This window comes from Carex rostrata, chromosome 5, assembly GCF_964058835.1.
Source record: "Carex rostrata chromosome 5, lpCarRost1.2, whole genome shotgun sequence".
Lineage (NCBI taxonomy): Eukaryota > Viridiplantae > Streptophyta > Magnoliopsida > Poales > Cyperaceae > Carex > Carex rostrata.
In genome coordinates, this window is record NC_135922.1 from 9,033,387 (window position 1) to 9,054,481 (window position 21,095).

Below are 21,095 nucleotides of genomic sequence, written 5' to 3' on the forward strand. Positions count from 1 at the left end.
CGATTAAACAATCAATCGGGTTTCAATCTAAATATATCAACAAATCCCAACATTTCAGAATCTCAAAACCCCCAATTAAGTTCTCAAAACCAAAACCCTATTTCCAAAACCCTAAATCTCAATTCACAAATTTAAACTCAATGAGTCAAGTAAATGGACTTGAATATATCTAATAACAAGTCAAAATTCGAATTCAAACTTTAAACGAAATAAATCCAAATCAAATCGAAACTAGAGTTTTGAATAGAAATTGAGAGATAGAGATTTATACCAAATTGATTGCTTAATTGCGTAGAGGGTTTCGTCTAGATCTCGAATCTACAAACCGTTCGATCGATAGCGCGAATTTCACTCTCTCCCTTTCTCTCTTCCTCTCTTGCGCCTCACTCTCGCCTCTCTTTCTTTCTCACGGTACCAATGGTACCAACCGGTACAAGGAGATGATTATGACATGATTTTGGTACTTTTGCAATTTGGTCCTTCAATCTTTCATTTATTACATAAGGGTTTATCTTTTGCATATATAGCCTCGTATAAACTTTTAATGCATTCAAATCCTTTTAAATTCAATATATAACATATATATAACATTTATAATATATATATATATATATTTTAAATATATCAATTTATATATTTACATATGCATTTCATTCTTTCTAAATTCAATGTACATATATCTATATATGTCAAATTTATATTTACAATTTTATAATAACATATATATATACATATAAATTTATTGATTTAAATTCCTTTATATCTAAATTAAAAAAAACATGTTTTGCAAATAGACTCTCATATATATATATTTCTTATAATCAAGTTTAGAACGTTACAAAACAATTTCCAAATAATGTAAAATTTGATCTCCAAAATATTGATTTTCAATGTTAATTTTTGTAATTATGTATTAATGTTAAATCCCAAGAAGGGGGTCCCACGGGTCCCACTAGTTCATCATTTTCTATGATGAATAATTGCAATATTAAATTATGTTGTGTTTTCCATGAAACTTTATTATATCACTATTTTCTAGGTTTGACTATTTATATTTTTCATGTCATTTTAATTATGTTAGAGTTTCCAAAAGATAGTCATTATGTGTGGTTAGTTTCTAAGTTGAATTTTTAGTTTTTCTATATTATTTATTATATGATGGATCGATGTATTATAAGAAGATATGGTATGTCATCTTCTTCTTTAAGCCTTTTATAATATATGAATGTTTCTTATATTATCTCTTGTGATTTATCTCTTCTTGTCTTGATTTTCTTCCTAAATTGTTCAATATCTTGCTAAACCAAACAAAACCTGTACACGTGGAGTAGAGTTTTAGAATATGCTAGCGTCACCAAATTTTATATTTTTTTAAAATCAATTTACTAATTTTTAAAATAGATACAAAATCAGTGTTTATTTAATAGTTAAAAAAAAACTTTCCTCTTTACATTAGAGAGAATGAATATTAATTCTCAAACCATTGCATAGAAATTTATAAACAAGTAATCAATTTATCTTATAACATTATGTTGTCAAGACACAGCTTACAATAATAAGCTCAATTTTTTTCTCTTTCTTTTGTCATGTTTGGAACTGATTATATTTTGAAAATATAGGTGGAGTTAAAAACTTTATAAACATTTTTTTTATCAAAATATTATTGATACAACGTTAGAAATTTATACAAATACAAGATTATTTGGTACTTTTCCTAAACAGTTACCCTTTGTTTAATTTAGTTTGTTTCAATTTATTCAAATTTTAACTGAAAAACTATATTTACAGAAAAATAAACACTTCGACTCACAAAAGATCGCCACATATCATCTAATTTCTTTTTCAGGTTTACCTTCTTTTTCCCGAATTTGAAATAATAATAAAAATTCTGTAACATTATACATATGAAGTGAGAAAAACAAGGGTGATATGTTCAAAGAAAGAAAACGAGAGGTAACAATATCAAATTTTACAAGAAAATTTTATAATATCAGCGACACCACTGAAAATTTTATAAATCTTATTCTCATAGAAAAAGCAAAGGGAGATAATTGTTTTTTAAAAAAAAAAAGTTCTTTGGTTACTTTTCAAAAGGTCAAAGCAAAGGGAGAATAATACACAGTGCATTATTCTCTCCCAAAAATTCTGTGAGCTGGTAATCATGGAGAATAAAGAAGAAGAGGTTCATGAGGTGAGATTTCACAAATTTCTACCTCCATCTTTTGTTTGATTCAATCCGAATCAATAAATCATCCCATATTTCATTGACTTTTGGTTAATAATTTCGCCTTACAGTGAGACAGTGATACCACTGGTATGGTACCTAAGTTGTTTATCTTATTTTTGTATAAAGCTTGTACCTTTTGACCCAACAAAGAAGAAGAAAAAAAAAGTGGTGATCCAAGACACAACCGAAGAGGCCGAGAAACCTGCTGAGAAATCTGAAGAACTGCCTGGTACATATATATGATTTTATTTTATTTTAGATTTTTTTTATTAGGACAGGACAGCATTATTTTTTCATGCCAAAATCACAAAATGTCTCATATACCCTTTGCAATTTATGGAGTATATCCTTGTTTGCTCCTTCCTTTTGAAATTGCCAAAACTAATCATGCTTTCTAACTTAAATTTGAGTATCTTTTTGGATGATTATATGTAATATGTGGTATTTTTATACTGTATGCAAAAGTTTTCCCTTCAACTTAGTATGTACAATTTGTAAAGTGATGGTTTATTTCTTCTTCTTTTTGTTTGATCTGTGCAACAGCCGGAGATGGAGCTGAAGTAACCTTTTTTGGGATGAAAAAGAAGAAGAAGAAACAGGTAGAAACATTTATAATTTTTCAACTAATACTATTACTGGGTTATTTTCATACCAGAGCGATGCACTGGTACTGAGACTGTACTGCTGCATGTGCTTTCTTGCTTGGTATTAAATCTTGAGCTATGTTTACCTTTCTTTATTGTAAAGGGTAGAATCAAATTTGTTTTAATTTGATATTTCAGGTTGACACGACTTTCATTAATGACGAAGAAGAAAACTTAAGTTAGTCCGTTATGTTGATTTCCGAATTTACTAGCTAGTTAAGGAACTAAAAAGATGTTTCAGTTGTCGATCTCTTGGCATCCAGACAGGGGCGGAACAGGAAAATTGAGATAAGGGGATGGATAGATAAGTGTTCTGCAAATTTACTTTATGAGGGAGAGGCAAATAGTATAATTTTTTATACAAATAAAAATTTTAAGGACAAAACTGAAAAAAAATCCATTAAAGGGGGTGATGTACTGATCATTATTGTAAAGTATGTGCAAACATTTTATTGTAGTTGTTAACTGTACTGGTAGACGTTTTCATGCATTTGACCAAAATGGGAATGTATATTATCTTAAAATTTAATATGCAATAGTTAATTGTGTTAATTCCTTTGAAAATGAATTTGGAAAAGATGAGGAAGGAGAAGGAATTTTGCTAGGAGGCCCCTCCTATCCTTGGGAGGAATCTGATCGGGACTATACTTATGACGAGGTATGACGAGGTATTTATACCTTTTCGGTTGTTTACCATATATAAATCTCTATAATAACCTTTATTTTGAAATTAACTCTTGAAAGAGAATATTGTATTACCATCTTGTTACATGCAAAGTAGATCGAACTACATGAATTGATTTTATTCTTTATAACCAAAATAAAGTTGACATGCATGTGTGTTTGTTCTTTCTTTGTGACTTAAATTAAACAGCTCTTAGGTAGAGTTTTTAACAAACTGAGAGAGAACAATCCAGATATGGCTGGAGACCGGCATAGGACTTTCATGCTCTGGCCGAAGGTCCTCAGAGAGGGTACCAAAAGGAGTGCTTTTGTGAATTTTATGGACCATTGCATGATGCAAGTCCCTTGTTCTCTCTTATTAGTTACAACATTTTGTGTTATATTTTTTCTTTCTGCATATGAAGAATCATTTTCAAAGTTATTTCTTTTGCACCTAGATATATGTGAAATGTCTTTTCAAAGTTAATACCTCATTCCACTGATAATTAGGATTCCAACTTTTAATTTAGAATGGGTAGGAAATTTGTTTATTGGTACTCTGTAAGATATGATACTAAGGCTTTTTATCTTTTGCATGTGAATGCAGGATGCATAGACAACCAGAGCATGTCATGGCATTTTTACTTACTGAATTGGGAACAAGTGGTTCCCTTGATGGACAGCAGAGGCTTGTTGTCAAGGGTCGTTTCCCCTCAAAAAATTTCAGGAGTATCCTCCGCAAATACAGAAGTAAGTTTAACTTCACTAAGTTCAATCTGCAGCTTAATATAATATTTAATGCAGTAACTTTCTGGTGTTGGCACAGTGATATACCAGTCAGTTATACCCCTTTGCATTAATGTAATGATGGTCTCATGCATTTTTCATATCAACTGAATCAAATTGATTATTTACTAATAATATTGGATTCATCATAATCAGCTTTCTTGATTTTAGTTTGATTTTATGATAGGAAAAATGAACAAAAGTTTGTTAATTTCAGAGGCTGCTTTCACAATATTTAGTGAAAGATACCAAATCACCTTTTCCTCCGCCATAATGCAAAGGTTCAGCATTAGCTGCAAAATATCTCAAGTATATGTTATTTGCAAATGCAAGAAGCTTGCAATGTTTATTGCTAGTTAAAATTTGCAGTTTTGCTTAATAAAAGGAAATTATATGTGAATTTATTAATTCTAGAGAAGACTGGTGACTGTTGTGTACTCAAGCATTCGAAGGTGTAACATATACATCTTTTCCTTTTACTGTTGAAATTGTTGGGAGTTCAGCTTTTTTTTTTTTTTTTTTGAGAAAGGGAGTTCAGTTGATCGACTGCTCAATTGCATAAATTATAAATTGCAGAATTGTCTCCTCAATTCAGTAGGCAGCTGAGTTCAAAGTAATTTTGATTTTATTCCATTTTTCCTTCCTCATATTATAATTATTTGTCCTTCTAATTGTGGCAGCTGAATATGTAATATGCAATGGCTGCAAAAGCCTTGACACAATCCTTTCCAAGGAAAACCGATTGTTCTTCGTGCGCTGTGAGCAGGTAAAATTCCAGTTTCTTGAGTTAGAACCATATATATATGTTCTTTTCTTAAATATTTAATTTGAGTGAGACTATGGTAGTATGCTTATTATGGATTGACATGTGCTATGAATTCATATCTCTATTTTTAAAGTTTAAACAGTCAATCCGAACCATTAAACATAATCTTCATATGAAAATGTATTTACGGACCAAATTTTACATTTTTTAGAAAAAAATTACTTTTTTTTGTAGGTATAAAATCACTACTTTCAAATGATCCAGAACTTTTAGATCAAGTGATTTTTACCTATATAAAAAAATTAGTAAAAGAATTATAAAAAATGTAAAATTTGGTCTCCAAGTATATTTTCATATGGAGATCATGTTTATTGGATCGGATTGGATATTTGAATTTTGAAAATAGAGATATGGATTCATAGCACAAGTGGATTGGATGTTTGAATTTTGTCTATATGGATGGAGGCCAGTGATGAGCAAGTAATGATAATAGTTCCAATTTCTGAGGAAGTAAATACTAAATACTGCATGTGTAGAAATGCTAGATTGCATTAGTGTTAGTTTGTCATTAGAACTACTGTGTAAATTTTCTATTATGTGATGTTTAATTTCATATCTTGGATGCATAGTCTATTTTTTCTATTGTTTGTAAAATGCATTGCTATTTTTTGTGCTACGACTTTTGGATGTTGCAAGTTGCTCCATCCCCTCTTTTGCATTAATATCAAAATCTTAAATACAAACAAGATGGTTCATCGAAACTATTGTTCTCATGTTGTTCTCGCAAATCGCAAGGGATATGCTTATGTAATATTAACATATTTTGAGTTCATTTTGCACAAGTTTCGTTGTAATTGAATTTGAATGATTAATGCAAAGAAGATGAGGCAAACACACCCAAAAGTTTTATGAAACCTGAATCCTCCTGTGCTTATATAGTTTCTCTCTTTATTATTTGATAACCTTTATTGTTTACCTTTTCAACCATTTACTTCTTCTTGTTGCTTGCTTGTTTATTTATTCATACAACTTTTGTTTCCTTTTGATATGTGCAGTGTGGTTCTTCTCGTACTGTCATGCCAATCAAGGCTGGATTTGTTGCACGTGTCGGGCCCCGCAAAAATTAGTAACAGTTATCCAACTATCCGAACTTGTAAAGTACCTGTGTTTTTCTAAGTGTGAAATCGGGGTTTTGTTTGGGATTGATTATAATTTTGTTACTTGTGTCGTTGCCATTGTGTTGAACTCTTTGTTAGGGAAAATCAATATATTGTAAATAGTATAATAAATTTAGTAAACTTGTATGTTGTATGTAATTCTATAGGTATAGTAATATAGTATTGTATAGAAGCTTGTATAAGTGCTCATGTGAATGTTACCAGATAGGATACAGTATATGTTAATTAAGACATTATAACTTTCTGATTGATTTTGGGAATTGGCATAGTTTTCTCATGGTACTTTCTTTACCCACGGAACCTTTTTTGTTTATTTTTTTTATTTTTGGTTTGTTTTTCTTTCTTATTTGTTTTTTCGTCTCTTAATTACTTTAGAATCCATGATTGGATCTAATACTACCAGTAAATTCCAGTGGAAGACATATTGTTCCAAAAATAATGTTGTGATCACTAGTGGAAAAACATGAATCAGGATCGGCCTATCTGGATCGGTTATATGAAACAACCGATACTAATACCTATCTGGATCGGTTTTCTGAACAAAACCGATCCTAAAAACTAGTTAGATCGGGTTTTTTAGTCAACCGATCCTAATTTGTGAACTATCAGGATCCGTTGTTCTAAAAAACCGATCCTAATAGTTTAACTATTAGGATCGGTTGTTTAGAAAAACCGATCCTAATAGTATCAGGATCAGTTGTTCTAAACAACCGATCCTAATAGTTATACTATTAGCATCGGTTTTTTATAACAACTGATCCCGATACTATCAGGATCGGTTTTATAAAAAAACCGATCCTGATAGTATCTGGATCGGTTTGTAGCAATAAAACCGATCCAGATAGTTTTTTTCTTTTATTTGGAAAATCTTTTCATATGGTTATGTTTAAATAAATATAAAAAATTACATATTAGAAATATAAGTTAATTATTTAATAGAAATTTTATTTAATTTTCAAATTCTACTTAAATAATATTAAGATCCAACGTAAACTATTTACGGCCGTGCGATGTTTCTATATTGTTTTGCTTTGATGAACTAGTAAATGAATCCCGAATTGTATCAAATTTTATAATGGTGAAATTAATATGACATTCTTTCATTTTTAACGGTTCCGATCGATCAAATGCTAATGTTCGTATTCGTTCCTTCACAACCCCACACAACAAGGGTTCAAGTCCTATGTATATTATTATATAGCACAAGTCATTGATGCATCATGCATGATTGTATAAAATAATTCAATAGTCAAAATGACTTCAAAATGAAATATCAATGTCAAATAATTAATTATATTATCACATAAATTTTAATAATATAAATTACATTAATTTTCATCAAAATTACATTAATGAAATATCAATGTCAAATAGTACCTATCTGCTGTTTAATATTATTTAAGTAGAATTTGAAAATTAAATAATTAACTTATATTTCTAATATGTAATTTTTTATATTTATTTAAACATAACCATATGAAAAGATTTTCCAAATAAAAGAAAAAAACTATCTGGATCGGTTTTATTGCTAAAAACCGATCCAGATACTACCAGGATCGGTTTTTAGCAATAAAACCGATCCTGATACAATTTTTTTTTTCAAAATTGGTTCTGCAAAAAAAAAAAAATAAATAAAAATCAGGGTCGGTTTTTTATAAAAAACCGATCCTGATACTATTAGGATCGGTTTTTTATAAAAAACCGACCCTGATTTTTTTTTTTTTTTTTTTTTTGCAGAACCAATTTTGAAAAAAAAATTGTATCAGGATCGGTTTTTTATAATAAAAAACCGATCCTGATACTATTTTTTTTCAAAAAAATTAGTATCAGGATCGGTTTTTTTATAAAAACCGATCCTGATACTATTAGGATCGGTTCTTTATAAACAACCGATCCTAATGATAACTTCCTATATAACCAGCTTAGTTAGGGTTCTTCTTATTTTCATTTCGCGCCTCTCATTTTCAATTTAGCATCTCTGTCTCTGTCTCTGTCTCCGTATCTCCCTCCCAAATCCTCAGTACTCTGTCTCTCTCTCTCTGTCTCCGTCTCTCCCTCTCCTCCGTGTCTCTCTCTCTCTCTTTCTCTCCGTCTCTTCCTCTCAAATCCGAGCCTCTCGCACCTCCGGCTCAATTGTGCCAGTTTTTAATTTTTTTTATTGTTTCAAAAATTAATTAATGGTGTTTGTATATTATTTTACAGTTTTGAGGACATCTCTCTCAAGTTACTTAATCATCCGGCCGATCAACTATCATGGTATTAGCTTTATCTAATTTTCTCATTATTATACTTTTAAAACACATTTTTTTGTATTTTTTATTGGAAAATGTTTTTCCATCTAATTGTTACCTTTGTTTTTGTTTTTAGGGTCTTTTTTAATCTCAAGTGATGTGATTGCAAAAAAGGTAATTATTGATTTTTTTATTGTTGTGCTTTACATTAATTGCATAAATGTGTATATTGTATAAATGTGTGTTAATTGAAGAAATAGCCCAATTAGTCAATTGTATGTTTGTTAATTAATTTTTTTTTGGATTTAAATTTCTTGTTATAACATGTAATGCTTCACAAAACTTTTTATGAAGTACATGAATTTTTTGTAATAGTTTAAGATGTGTATGATAATTAATTTAGAATGTGTATATGATATTTAATTGATTATTGCTTCTTACTGTGCAACAAAAAAAAATTTAGGATGCTGGCCAGCAAAATATATATGGAAGCTGGTCAAATAAATAAAAATATTTTTTTTAGCTTCAATAAAACATCAGGATCGGTTATTTTAAACAACCGATCCAGATTACTACTATTAGGATCGGTTGTTTAAAATAACCGATCCTAATTCTAAAAAAAAAAAAAAAAACTTTTAGGATCGGTTTTTAAATAAAAACCGATCCTAAAAGTTTTTTTTTTTTTTTTGAAATTATGATCTGAAATACAATCAAGATCGGTTTTAATATAAAACCGATCTTGATAGTACGTATCAGGATCGGTTGTTATGTAATTTAAAAAAAAAATTCAAAAATACTATCAAGATCGGTTCTTATATAAAAACCGATCTTGATAGTACGTATCGGGATCGGTTCTTAGTCAAAAACCGATCTAGATAACAACTATTAAGATCGGTTTTATTAAAAAACCGATCCTAATAGTTTCTATTTGGATCGGTTCTTGAAAAATATAAAACCGATCCTGATAGTATCAGTATCGCCTTCATCAGGATCGGTTGGATTCCGATACTGATATGTGTATATAACCGATCCTGATTCCTGTTTTTCCACTAGTGGATATAAAATAATGTCGATAATAAATAGTAAAAAAACAATTTTGTTAGAATTTCATTAGCTATGATATATATTATTTTATTTATGTAAATGTAAAAATTATATTTAATTTTGTTTTGATTATTATTAAGAACTTCAAAAAAATACATTAATGTGAATAGTTAGTAGCCATTGATTCCTTTATAAACAAAAACAAAAAAGTAGTATTTTGTGTGCATGTAGAGAAAATAATGTAATCACATTTAAAGGTTTTATTTTGACATATAAATTTTATAATTTTATTATTACAAAATTATTAAATAAAGGAATAATGAAGTTATATTTTTAATCCTCTTTTTTACATATTATATAAAGAAATTAGGATGCATATTCTGAATCACTTCAAGTGTTTCATGAATACTTCTTGTTAAGAGAGGTTTATCCCAAGTTCAACTCCATTTTTTTGCTATATGTTTGTATTGTACAAGTCTAAGCTCAGTACCTTCCAAACCAGCTTAGAGGACTGATGTGATAATAGTCTCTCTTTTTTTTTCTTTTTTTACTTTAGTAGGCATTTTATAAACAACCAACCGGTGTATATCGAGGTACAGAGAAAATCACTAAGTTAATTGAAGTAACTCTACCTCATAAATTAAGATAATAATTTATTTTTTCAAGCTTGTAATGTGTGATTGTAGTTTAGTGGTTAAAATTTTACTTTGTAATTGTAGAGGCTTGATTAAAATTCTAATGACAACACATTATATATTTTACACATATTATGCAATTTATGATTCACCTCCATTCTAAAATTTCTAGTTCGAAAAATAAAAAGTTTTAATTTGAACAATTTCTTATAATTATTTAGAAAAATAATTTGACAAATATTTGTATACTAGACGTAATCACTTGTAAATTTAGATCTATTGGTATAAACACTTCTGAATTGTAGTTAAAAGTTCAGTACATGAGGTGCATGAATAATATTTCAATCAAAAAATAATAATAAGTTGGAAAAAGAAAGAAAGTATATAATTAATTAATTTATTTTTCTTTGCTATTTTAGTTATATAATATAAATAATATTACACAGTTTAAAATAATACAAAATTATACCAATTCAATGAGCATAATTTTTACATGCTAATTCAAATGGTATCATTCCTTGCACTATTCCTTGAAATAATTAAAAAAATTCCCTACCTTATTTAAATAAAGTGAGAGATTACTTTGACAATTATTTAGCTTGACAATATATTTTTCAAGTCAATGCAAGTAAACTTGAAAATTGAAAAATAAACTTATAGATATATAAATTTGCTACTAATAATTTCATACAATTTAAATGTTGTTTGATGATGCATTAAAGATCATTAAATTCATACCGTTGAAAAACTAAATCACCCAATGAATGATAAAACAAACAACAAGTCTCATCATTTATATAGGCCATGTTTATAATATCAAATTTTAAAATTGAATTTCATTTTTCTTCTCTCAAACTTTTTTAATCTAAATTTTTATTTTTTTTCCATACCTTTTAAGGGATTAAAAAAAATCTTCTCTTTGATGAATTTTTGGGAATTACATAAATATCTCTAAAAAATAAAAATAACAGCCTAGAACCGGGGATATATATTTTTCTCATTTCAACTATATTTATGTTTTGGCCTCCACATGAAAATTGTTGATTTAAAATTTCAAGGAGTAAATTTTGTCATCTACAATTTCTCTCAATTTTTTTGCAAAATTATCTCATATGATTCGTTGGTTCCAAAATCAACGGTTCAGATTTAAAGAAACATAGATAAATAATCTGCTGTTATTCTCAGTTAGGGGTGCAAACGGGTTGGATATTACCCGACCGTATCCGAAAATTTAATACGGATATCCAATATCCGAATATCCGTGCGGATACGGATACGGATATGGTTTTGAATTTTAATTATCCGTATCCGAATAGTAGATATATATTATATAATTTAATATGTATTTTGAAAAAAATTATGTCATTCACTATTATAAAAAGCGGATATCCGTATTCGTATCCGGTTAATATCCGGTCCGTATCCATATCCGTCTAATATCCGATCCATATCCGTATCCGAAAAATAAAAACAGATACGGATATAGTTTTACCACTATCCGATCCGTATCCGATCCGTTTGCACCCCTATTCTCAGTGAATAACATGAACCTGTTATTCCGATCTCAACCGTTAACATTTTTCCATGCACGAATCTCAATGAAAAACTTTTTCAAGAGCAAATCTCAACTAATATTAACGGTTGGATTGAAATAACAGGTTCCAGTCTTTTGGGTCAGTCTGTGCGCTGCATGAAGTCAAAACTGCTCTATTAGTATGATACGATTCAAACCCGATCCAATTAGGTATCGGATTTGGCTTACATTGACCCACCCGCATGGTTCTTTTATCAACCGTTGTCTTTCTTATTCTCTGTATCAGAAAAAAGAAGAAGTTCGGTGTCGGTTTTTACTTCATTTCTCTTTACTTCCCATTTTAACCATTCAATTGATCTCTATTTCAGGAATCTCTCTTCCTCTGATGCATGACTAGAGAGGTAACTATCAATTCATCACTGCTTTTTTTTTTTCTTTACTAATATGCATTGAGATAATCCTGTCATGTATTTAGCTCCAATTTTACCTTTCTCTATTGTAATCTGTGTGGTTTATTGGATATATGATCTTGTTTAATATTTGATAGGAGTATATTTAGTTGATCAAATTTAAGTATTGAATTGGATTTATAGTTGGAAGATTGATCTGATTACATGTGAATTTCTATTTTCATAGCTGTTGGATCTTAAGTTCTTCCTAACTTGCTTCTCCTATTATTGATTTTTTTAACATTCCTTGGAGAATATATCCAAATTGGTCCTTTCTTTGGCTTTATTCAGCCCTTTTTCTTCCCAATCACTAATTAATTATACAGTTAGTATTGTAGATTAATTAGTAGTCTTATGAATTATTATAAAAGAGAATCACACAGTATCAAATAATTAGTAGTCTTATGAATTATTATAAAAGAGAACCATACAGTATCAAATAATTAGTAGTCTTATGAATCATTATAAAGGTTTTTTCCCATTGAATTTGTTACTAATTTATGGGTCTTTTTGATAATTTTGCAATAATGTGAGGTCCGGTTAACAAATTCTGTTTGGATAAGTTTCTTGGGTTCACATTTTATATGTAACTGAGTGGATCTATTCGACTAAAAAATCAGTTCATCAGTTTCCAGCTTATCGAACCAACCAAATTTAAAAAGGTTCCTATACAACAACTGGTATGACCCAGTATTGACCCGCCATACTGTTGCTATCCCTACTTCGTACTGTACCTGTCTTAGGAAGAATCTCTATAATATGAAATAGTAAAAATCAATCCTAGATAGCTCCAGCATGTTAAAAGAACTACAGCATGTTTTCTTACACAAACTACATATTTTTTTAAATTTTTTAATAATAAAATAAAATTACTACTTTATAAATTTAAAATGAGTTTTAATAAAATAGTCAATAAATTGGGTAAATTTGTGAGTTTTTTAAATTTAAAAGGATAAATATGATATTTTGAATTTTGGAGGGGGGTAATACATAATTTCGAAGTTTTTGAATGTAATTGAAAATTCACCAAGGATTCATTTTATTTATTAGATGGGATTGGAGACAACAAAAGAGATACAGACTGATCAAATTCCTATTTCACAAAATATTACATCTAACAAAGGAATCAGTGGCGAACCGAGTGCAGTACCCCGTGTAGGAGATGAATATCAAGCAAAAATACCCGATCCAGCAACAACTTACCAGACCCGAGTCAAAAGATCACCAAACATCCCAATCATCTGGGCCCCACATGTCAGTGAGGAAAAGCAACACATCCCTCTGCCTGGCATGCACAACCCTTCAGTTTGGAGTGATTTTGAGAAAGAGACGTTTCTTCTCGGATTGTACATTTTTGGAAAGAGGCTGAACCTGGTGCGTCAGTTTTTTGAAGGAGATGGCAAGACAATGGGGGATGTACTGCTGTACTACTATGGAAATTTTTACAAATCGGATCGGTATGAAAAGTATAAGTTGAAACATTGTGTGCTCGGGCCCCGCATTTTTCAAGGATGGAGGCAAGACATGATTCTGTTACGCCTTACAGAGTCTATGCAGAAGGAGTCTCATGATGCATTACAAGAGGTACCATTCTGGTACTATGCACAGTGCACATTGATCTGTACTATGGATCAATATCTTTGATTTCAAAGTTCAAAAGGTTGATATGAACCGTTCAATATGATCTCCATATAAAAATGTACAAGCGTACTAAATTTTATATTTTTTTATAATTTTTTTATTATTTTTTTGAGATAGGTAGAAAATCACTACTTTTGAATGGTCTAGAATCTTTAGATCAAGTGATTTTCTACCTATTTAAAAAATAGTAAAAAAATGATAAATTCTATCTACAAGTACAACTTCATATGGAGATAATGTTGAATGGTTTAGATCGACGGTTTAGAGTTTGAAAATGGACATATTTGATCCATAGTATGGATTAAAGTGCGCTATGCATAGTACCATAGCCTCTAAGTTATATCATCATCACTGCTAATGGTGCTACTAATATCTTGCTGAACTAAATGTTTTTTTTCTTCATTTTACTTTAGAATCCATCATTGAATCTGATACTACCAGTAAATCCCAGTACAAGGCATACTGTATCAAACTGAGATTGTAAAATTTCGCATACTGTACCAATCTGGGATTGTAAAATTTCGGCAATGTTTCAGGATACCCTATTGACATTGGTCTAATAGAACCCTTATATGGCACTTTTGAAGTACTGTTTCATGTTACCTGACCTGAACTTGAAATGTTTTCAATTTTGTTGTTTATTATCTTGAAATGTTACAGGATACCCTATTTAAGGGTTCTCAATTTTGTTGTTCATTAACTATTTTTTTTTTTTTTTTTTTTTGGGTGCTGTGTCTTTAGGTCTTTAAGTCATATAATGAGGAGAGAACCTCGTTTGAAGATTTCATTTTTGCACTGAAGGGGGTTGCTGGGGCCCGCACCCTTGTCCAAGCTATCAGCATTGGTAAAGGAAAGCATGATCTGACAAAAATAAGATCCGACCCAACTAGAAACCAAACCCAAACCCATTTGGAGATGCCGGTAGGGAAGGAATGGTCATCTCTTTCCTTGGAGGAGGTCGTCAGGTTTCTAACGGGTGGTTTTAGGCTGGGAAAATCCAGGTAATTTTGAGTTCAAAATTTCAGTTTGGGAAGGGGGGGATTTGCAAAGCACACATCAATCCGTACTATGGATTCATATTTTTGTTTTAAAAGCTCAAACAATCGATCCGAACTGTTCAACATGATGTTTATATGGAAATGTACTTGGAGATCAAATTTTACATTTTTTAGAATTTTTTTACTTTTTTTTACAAAAAATAGAAAATTACCTAATTTAAGAACATCTGGACCATTCAAAAGTAGTTATTTTCAACCTATCTAGAAAATAGTAAAAAAAAATATAATTAAAGTAAAATCCGGCCTTCAACTACATTTTGTGTGGAGATCATGTTGAGCGGTTCAGATCGACTATTTGAACTTTAAAAATAGAGATATGAATCCATAGTACCATAGCCTCACTCTACTTGGTCATATATCATGTTGTCATTCTTAAACAAAATTTCTAATCAAATGCCAATCTTCATTTCTTTTCTTATCATTCAGGTCAAATGATTTGTTTTGGGAGGCAGTGTGGCCCTGTTTACTGGTAAAAGGCTGGATCTCAGTACAGCCAAAAGATAATACATCAATATTTCTCATTCCAGGCATTGACAGTTTCCCCAGAGAAGATCTGGTAAAGGGAATTCACTATTTTGATTCGGTTACTGATTTACTATCCAAAGTTGCCTCTGATTCTAATTTAATCTCAGTCCCAAACAATGATGCAAATGATGATATAAATGATAACGAAAATAGTAGAAGTTGCTTTCGTCCGAAGTTGCAAAACGGTTATATGAATCTGGTGAAATTTACTGTTATAGACACTAGTATAGTTGAAGGAGAAGGAACACCTTGCAAGTTCAGAGCTTTAAGGAGTTTACCTCTCAACAAATCTGAAGTTGACACATCAGTGCCTGAGAAGTGGGGCCCAGAAGAAGATGAGACAGTTGAGATAAATGCTATAAAGGATGCAAAATTGAAGTCTAAAAATCGGGTTTATGTAAATGATGCAACAAATCATTTGAGTAAAAGAAGAAGGGTAGGATTGTCTAAGTTCAAAACAAAAACATGTGAAAATGACCAAAGTAACCCTCCTTGTACTGATGACCAAAGTGATTACCTGCCTGATCTAACATCAACCAGTGATGGAAATAACGAAAAAGAGGGGACTGATTCGAATAATAGCCGTAGGAGGCATGGTACAAGAAATCGACCACCATCAACTAAAGCTTTGGAATCAGTTTCTCTCGGTTTCCTTGGTACAACAAATAGACCGACATTTGGACCCCGCAAGTCAGTTGAGACAGTGATTTGTGGGTCCCATGAAAATGTGCCAATTGCTGCTTGCAGTAAGGATCTGATAGATCAGTTTTAAATAATTAATTTCCAATTCTTTTGTGTTGGTGCTTTATTTTTATCCTGGGATGAAATTTGATTAATTCTTTCTTTTTGTAGTGTTAACAAAATAAAAGGTGTAAATACATTTGTATTATTTGTCAACCTTGTGTGATATTATAGATTTATAGTTGCACAATTTTAAAGTGGTACATATAAATCATCTCCAGTATGTTTGGTTGCTCTTTGAATTTTTGAAAATGAAGATATTTAATTAATTTCGTTTATTAATTATTTAAGAAGATGGGGACAAGATAAGTTTATTAATTTGCAATGTTCTAATGATGGACCATTTTATACTTTGTAATATTTAATAAGAATTGGGATAAGTAACTGTGTTAATTGATCAATGGAACAATGAAAAAACAGAGAACTAATTATTTTTATTTTGTGATTCTTTCTCTTCTCTGCTCTTTTTTCATTGTCTCTGTAAATTATCATTTGAATAGTCAATGACTCACCTTTCCAATGTCTTTATTTATTTTGTTAGCCTCTATCATGTATTTTTTTTTAAATTAATAATTAAATAACATATATTAATATATTTTTCTTTGCATAAACATAAAAAATGATCATTTTTCGGTTTTTCTTTTTTTGTATGAATCAATAAACTAGAAAATAAACATCCAAAAATTATCAACATCAATATATATATGAGGAGGGATCCAATTACACTTTTTTTTTTGTGATACCGAATTACACTCTATATTTTTGAAGTCCAAACGGTTGATCCAAACCGTTCAATATGATAGATATGTTAAAATGTGATTGTAGATCAAATTTTACATTTTTTTTTATTTTTTTTACTATTTATTAAGATGGGTACAAAAATTCAATGGTCTAAATATAACGATTTTGTTAAATACTTAATAAATAGTAAAAAAAAATTTCAAAAAATGTAAAATTTGATCTACAAGCACATTTTAATATATCTATTATGTTGAACGGTTTGGATCAACTATTTGAGCTTTTAAAACTTTGAAAATCAAGAGTGTAATTCGATGTCACCAAAAAAAGGTGTAATTGGATTCCTCCTCTCTCTATATATATATATTCGTAAGTTTTTAATACCAATCAAAATAATATATATGCCATAATATGTTGCATGTGTATAGAGAAAAATAATGTACATTGTATTTTTAATGGGTTTTTTATTGACATTTGTGTTTTAAATTATTAGTTTAAGTACAAATGAAGATATAATGAAAGTTTAAAAAAAAATAGAGGCATTGAACCTTTTTGAAAAAATAATATTGAAAATCTAAAATTTCCTGGAATAAGTTAATCCAATTATTTGATTTAATATAAAGTAATGGTAACATTTTTTGGGGGGTATTAAGGATACATCTTTCTAATAACAAAATCACCCTTTTTAATTACATTATTTTTTTAATTAAATATTAAATAAAAATAGGCAAATAAAGTAACCGAGATAATCTAACAATTAGGTTCTGAGAATAATTAATTCATCAAAATTCGGCCAAAAATGAAGTGTAAAATTGAACTAAATTTTGTTCTCTAAGTTCATCAAAAAATTTAGTTCCGTCCAATCTCTCAGTCAGTTAATAATTATGAATAAAAATGGATATCATTAATTTATATAACAAGTTGTTTTCAATATGCAAGTTAATCTACTTGAAAAAGTATCGTCAATTCATTTACATACTTATACTTTTGAGATAATTAAGATGAAACTTTTAGTGACAGTGTCAATTTTTTTTTTTTTTTTGAGTAAACATGTCAATTTATTTTAATGTTATACAATACGTTTTAGGAGCAAAAGACATTATATATCACCCAAAAGCTCTTTATCATGCTTTTGTCTCCTTATAAGAATGAAATTTTCATGATATTCCATTTAATTACTATGCAACTAATATCAACTCAGGCTTGAAAAGTGATCTTTCATTTGGGCCCAACACAATATCAATATTTATCATAATTCCGTACCTTATTTAAATAAAGTGAGAGATCATTTTGACAATTATTTAGCTTGACAATATATTTTTCACAAGTAAACTTGAAAATTGAAAAATAAACTTATAGATATATATTAGAGGAGGGATCAAGTTACAACACTTGAAAGTTACAACAAAGTTACAACATCATTTTTTTTCATTTTCAAAGTCCAAATCGTCGATCCAAACCGTTAGATATTCAATCTATATTAAAATGTGCTTGCAAACAAAATTTTACATTTTTTGAAATTTTTTTGCTATTTATTAAGATGGGTACAAAATCGCTGTTTTTATTAAAATTCTGCACCATTAAAAACAGCAATTTTGTACCCATCTTAATAAATAGCAAAAAAATTTCAAAAAATGTAAAATTTGGTTTGCAAGCACATTTTAATATAGATTGAATATCTAACTGTTTGAATCGACGATTTTGACTTTGAAAATGAAAAAAATGATGTTGTAACTTTGTTGTAACTTTCAAGTGTTGTAACTTGATCCCTCCTCTATATATTATTGGACATATAAGTTTGCTAGTAAGAATTTTTGCAATTTAAATATTGTTTGATGATGCATTAATTAAAAATCATTAATTTTATTGAAAAACTAAATCACCCAATGAATGAGAAAAACAAACAACAAATCTCATCATTTATATAGGCATGATAAATGGACTATATAGGTCATATAATTCGTTTCCTCAATGCCAAATGAATCCGGATCAATGTTGGCACAAATATTATTTTTTAAGTAAAGGTTGGAGCTCAAGCTATTCAATTATTTAATATCTTGTTATTACAATAAATAATTTTCTCTATTCGAATTTCAAACTCATGATTTCTCACATAAAAATCATATGCTTTTGTCACTAGACCAAAATCTGATTCTTTTGTTGGCACAAATATTAAAGAGACCCTATGTATTTTATCTTGGGACAAAATTGATCCGGATTCTGATTGAATGGTCGAGATGCTAAACTGAATATTTGAGTTAATGCAGAGGATACGGATCCATAGGCCATATTTATAATCTAAAATATTAAAACTAAATTTTATTTATTTTCTCTCTAATATTATTTTCCTACTGAAGTTATTTTTTTTTTCTAACTTTTAAGTGATCCTCCCTTTTAAAAAAAAATCTTCTTCTCTTAAGAAAATAACGTGAGATAAATTTGATAAATTTTTGGGAATACAAAGAATTTCCCTTAAAATAACAGCCTAGAACCGTATGAAATTTCACCATTTCTTTCTTGGCCTCAGAATGAAATTGTTGATTTATTTAAGGAGTATTTTTTTTTCATTTTTACAATCTCTTTTCTTTTTATTATCTAATATAATTCGTTGGTTCCAATATCAACGGTTCAGATTTAAAGAAAAATAAAATAAACCAGTACAGGTTTTGGATGAGTTTGAAACAGTGTTCTAAATAGCGGCACTACATCGTTTTTGGACCCTAAACGCTAAGTTATGACATTAAAACGCGCTATTTGAGCTATGGATGCTATAGCGGTAATAGTGGTCCGCTATAGTGCATAGCGTGCAGCGCAAATAGCGCACGCTATGCAACATGAGTTTTTTTTTTTCAATTTATATGAGCTTTAAATAAAGACTTAGATTGAATTTTAACGGTGATTGATGCGCGCAAAAGCGTATGCACAAAGTTTCAGTACAATGATGTACATTTTAAACCTTTAACACGCGTTTGAGTTAAATTGCAAGTGCACAATTCTATCAAAGTAGTATTTGAGGTGTCGAACCGCAAGGAGTACGATAAAAACTTAGTTTAAACTTTAGTAATAAATTTCAGAAAATAAAATAAAGTAAAGTGCAATAAAAGTAAATTGGGGGGGTTTTGTTCTAACAATTCCTAAGGTTGGGTTCAATACCCAAAAGAAAGGAGTTTGAAACAATAATTGTAAATAAAAGTAAAAGAAAAGAATTGATTTGCTTTCAAGATTTAGAGATCTAGGGGTCTTTGGTCTACAATCCCTTGCTAACTTTATCTATTCGGTATTTGTTTGAATTCATGTATGATTTGATGAGGTTTCTAACCTAAAGTGTTAAAAAGGGTCACGGTCGTAAATTAATAACGTGCCTAGATAATTTCAGACTTCACGGTCGTTCTTCACCCTAATTATCTAGACCCATTAAGCTCTTGTTAGCCTATATTGACTAATTACTTAATCAATATAGGTGTCCTAAGTAGGGGTTTGACTTCACGGTCGTTCTTCACCAAACCCTAACCCTTAATTTCTATAGTTCCGGTTATAGGTATCAAAGTACGGTCGCTTCTAACCTAAAACCTAAGATATTTGTGTTCATAATTTGGTACTCTCCTCTCATCCTTCTTTGGATCTTTTGCTTAACAAACCGATTCCAAAGCGGGACTACCGCGATTTCAAGTACTAAACTATGTAATCAACACAAATGATAAATCACAGAAATTAACAATCAAATCCCATAAAACAATCATAATAAAAACAAATAACCGAATAAAATAGAATCAATCAAGTTCATGCATTGACCTAGACCCCTAGAGAGAGAACTACTCCCTCATGGAGAGATCCATTACAAAAATTGGCAAAGTAAGAAGAAATGAAATAAAAGAAGTAATTACACCCTTTAACAAATAAAAAACCTCTATCTTGCCGACTTCTTGCTCAGGAAACCCTTCTTCTCTTTGCTTGAAAGCTTTCCTTTTCTCCAGAATTTATCGCTAAGTATTGTGTATATAGAGAGAGAATGAAAGAGTAGATGGGAAGAGATGATTATGGATGGAGAATGAACACCCTCTTTTATAGCCAAGGACCATGTCCAATTAAGAGCCTAGGAAGTGGAGTTAGTGAGTGTTATAATTGGATTGTTTCCCAGGATGCCTTGTCCATATTTGGCTGTAAAACGCGTCCATGAAGTGCCAAAAATAGAAACCGTGTTGAAACTGTGTAAATTTGGCTTTCTGCAGCTCCAG

General features: G+C 29.9%; 3 protein-coding genes across 4 annotated transcripts in view; all 3 read left to right on the forward strand.

The window, feature by feature from the left end:
- Window positions 1–16,197, forward strand: part of LOC144554161 (uncharacterized) — a 62,310-nt gene extending 46,113 nt beyond the window's left edge. The window contains exons 2-4 of the mRNA XM_078302427.1: window positions 13,208–13,741; window positions 14,540–14,799; window positions 15,283–16,197. Of these exons, the coding sequence (XP_078158553.1) occupies window positions 13,208–13,741; window positions 14,540–14,799; window positions 15,283–16,153 (1,665 nt within the window). The 3' untranslated portion in view covers window positions 16,154–16,197. The remainder of the gene's footprint in view (window positions 1–13,207; window positions 13,742–14,539; window positions 14,800–15,282) is intronic.
- LOC144554165 (eukaryotic translation initiation factor 2 subunit beta-like) lies at window positions 2,051–6,506 on the forward strand. The gene is made up of 9 exons (XM_078302434.1): window positions 2,051–2,191; window positions 2,354–2,456; window positions 2,771–2,826; window positions 3,010–3,049; window positions 3,450–3,529; window positions 3,746–3,891; window positions 4,142–4,284; window positions 5,001–5,086; window positions 6,142–6,506. The coding sequence occupies exons 1-9, from the start codon at window positions 2,162–2,164 to the stop codon at window positions 6,211–6,213; spliced, it is 756 nt and encodes a 251-aa protein (XP_078158560.1). The 5' UTR covers window positions 2,051–2,161; the 3' UTR covers window positions 6,214–6,506.
- Window positions 2,102–21,095, forward strand: part of LOC144554163 (eukaryotic translation initiation factor 2 subunit beta-like) — a 28,563-nt gene continuing 9,569 nt past the window's right edge. For both annotated transcript variants that reach the window (XM_078302431.1, XM_078302433.1), the window contains exon 1: window positions 2,102–2,191. In XM_078302431.1, the coding sequence (XP_078158557.1) occupies window positions 2,162–2,191 (30 nt within the window). In that variant the 5' untranslated portion in view covers window positions 2,102–2,161. The remainder of the gene's footprint in view (window positions 2,192–21,095) is intronic.

Coding starts and splice junctions, on each gene's coding strand:
- LOC144554165 (XM_078302434.1), top strand. CDS start 2,162: ATGGAGAATAAAGAAGAAGAGGTTCATGAG. Junction 2,192..2,353: donor AAGAAGAAGAGGTTCATGAG/GTGAGATTTCAC, acceptor TTTTGTATAAAG/CTTGTACCTTTTGACCCAAC. Junction 3,530..3,745: donor GGGACTATACTTATGACGAG/GTATGACGAGGT, acceptor TAAATTAAACAG/CTCTTAGGTAGAGTTTTTAA.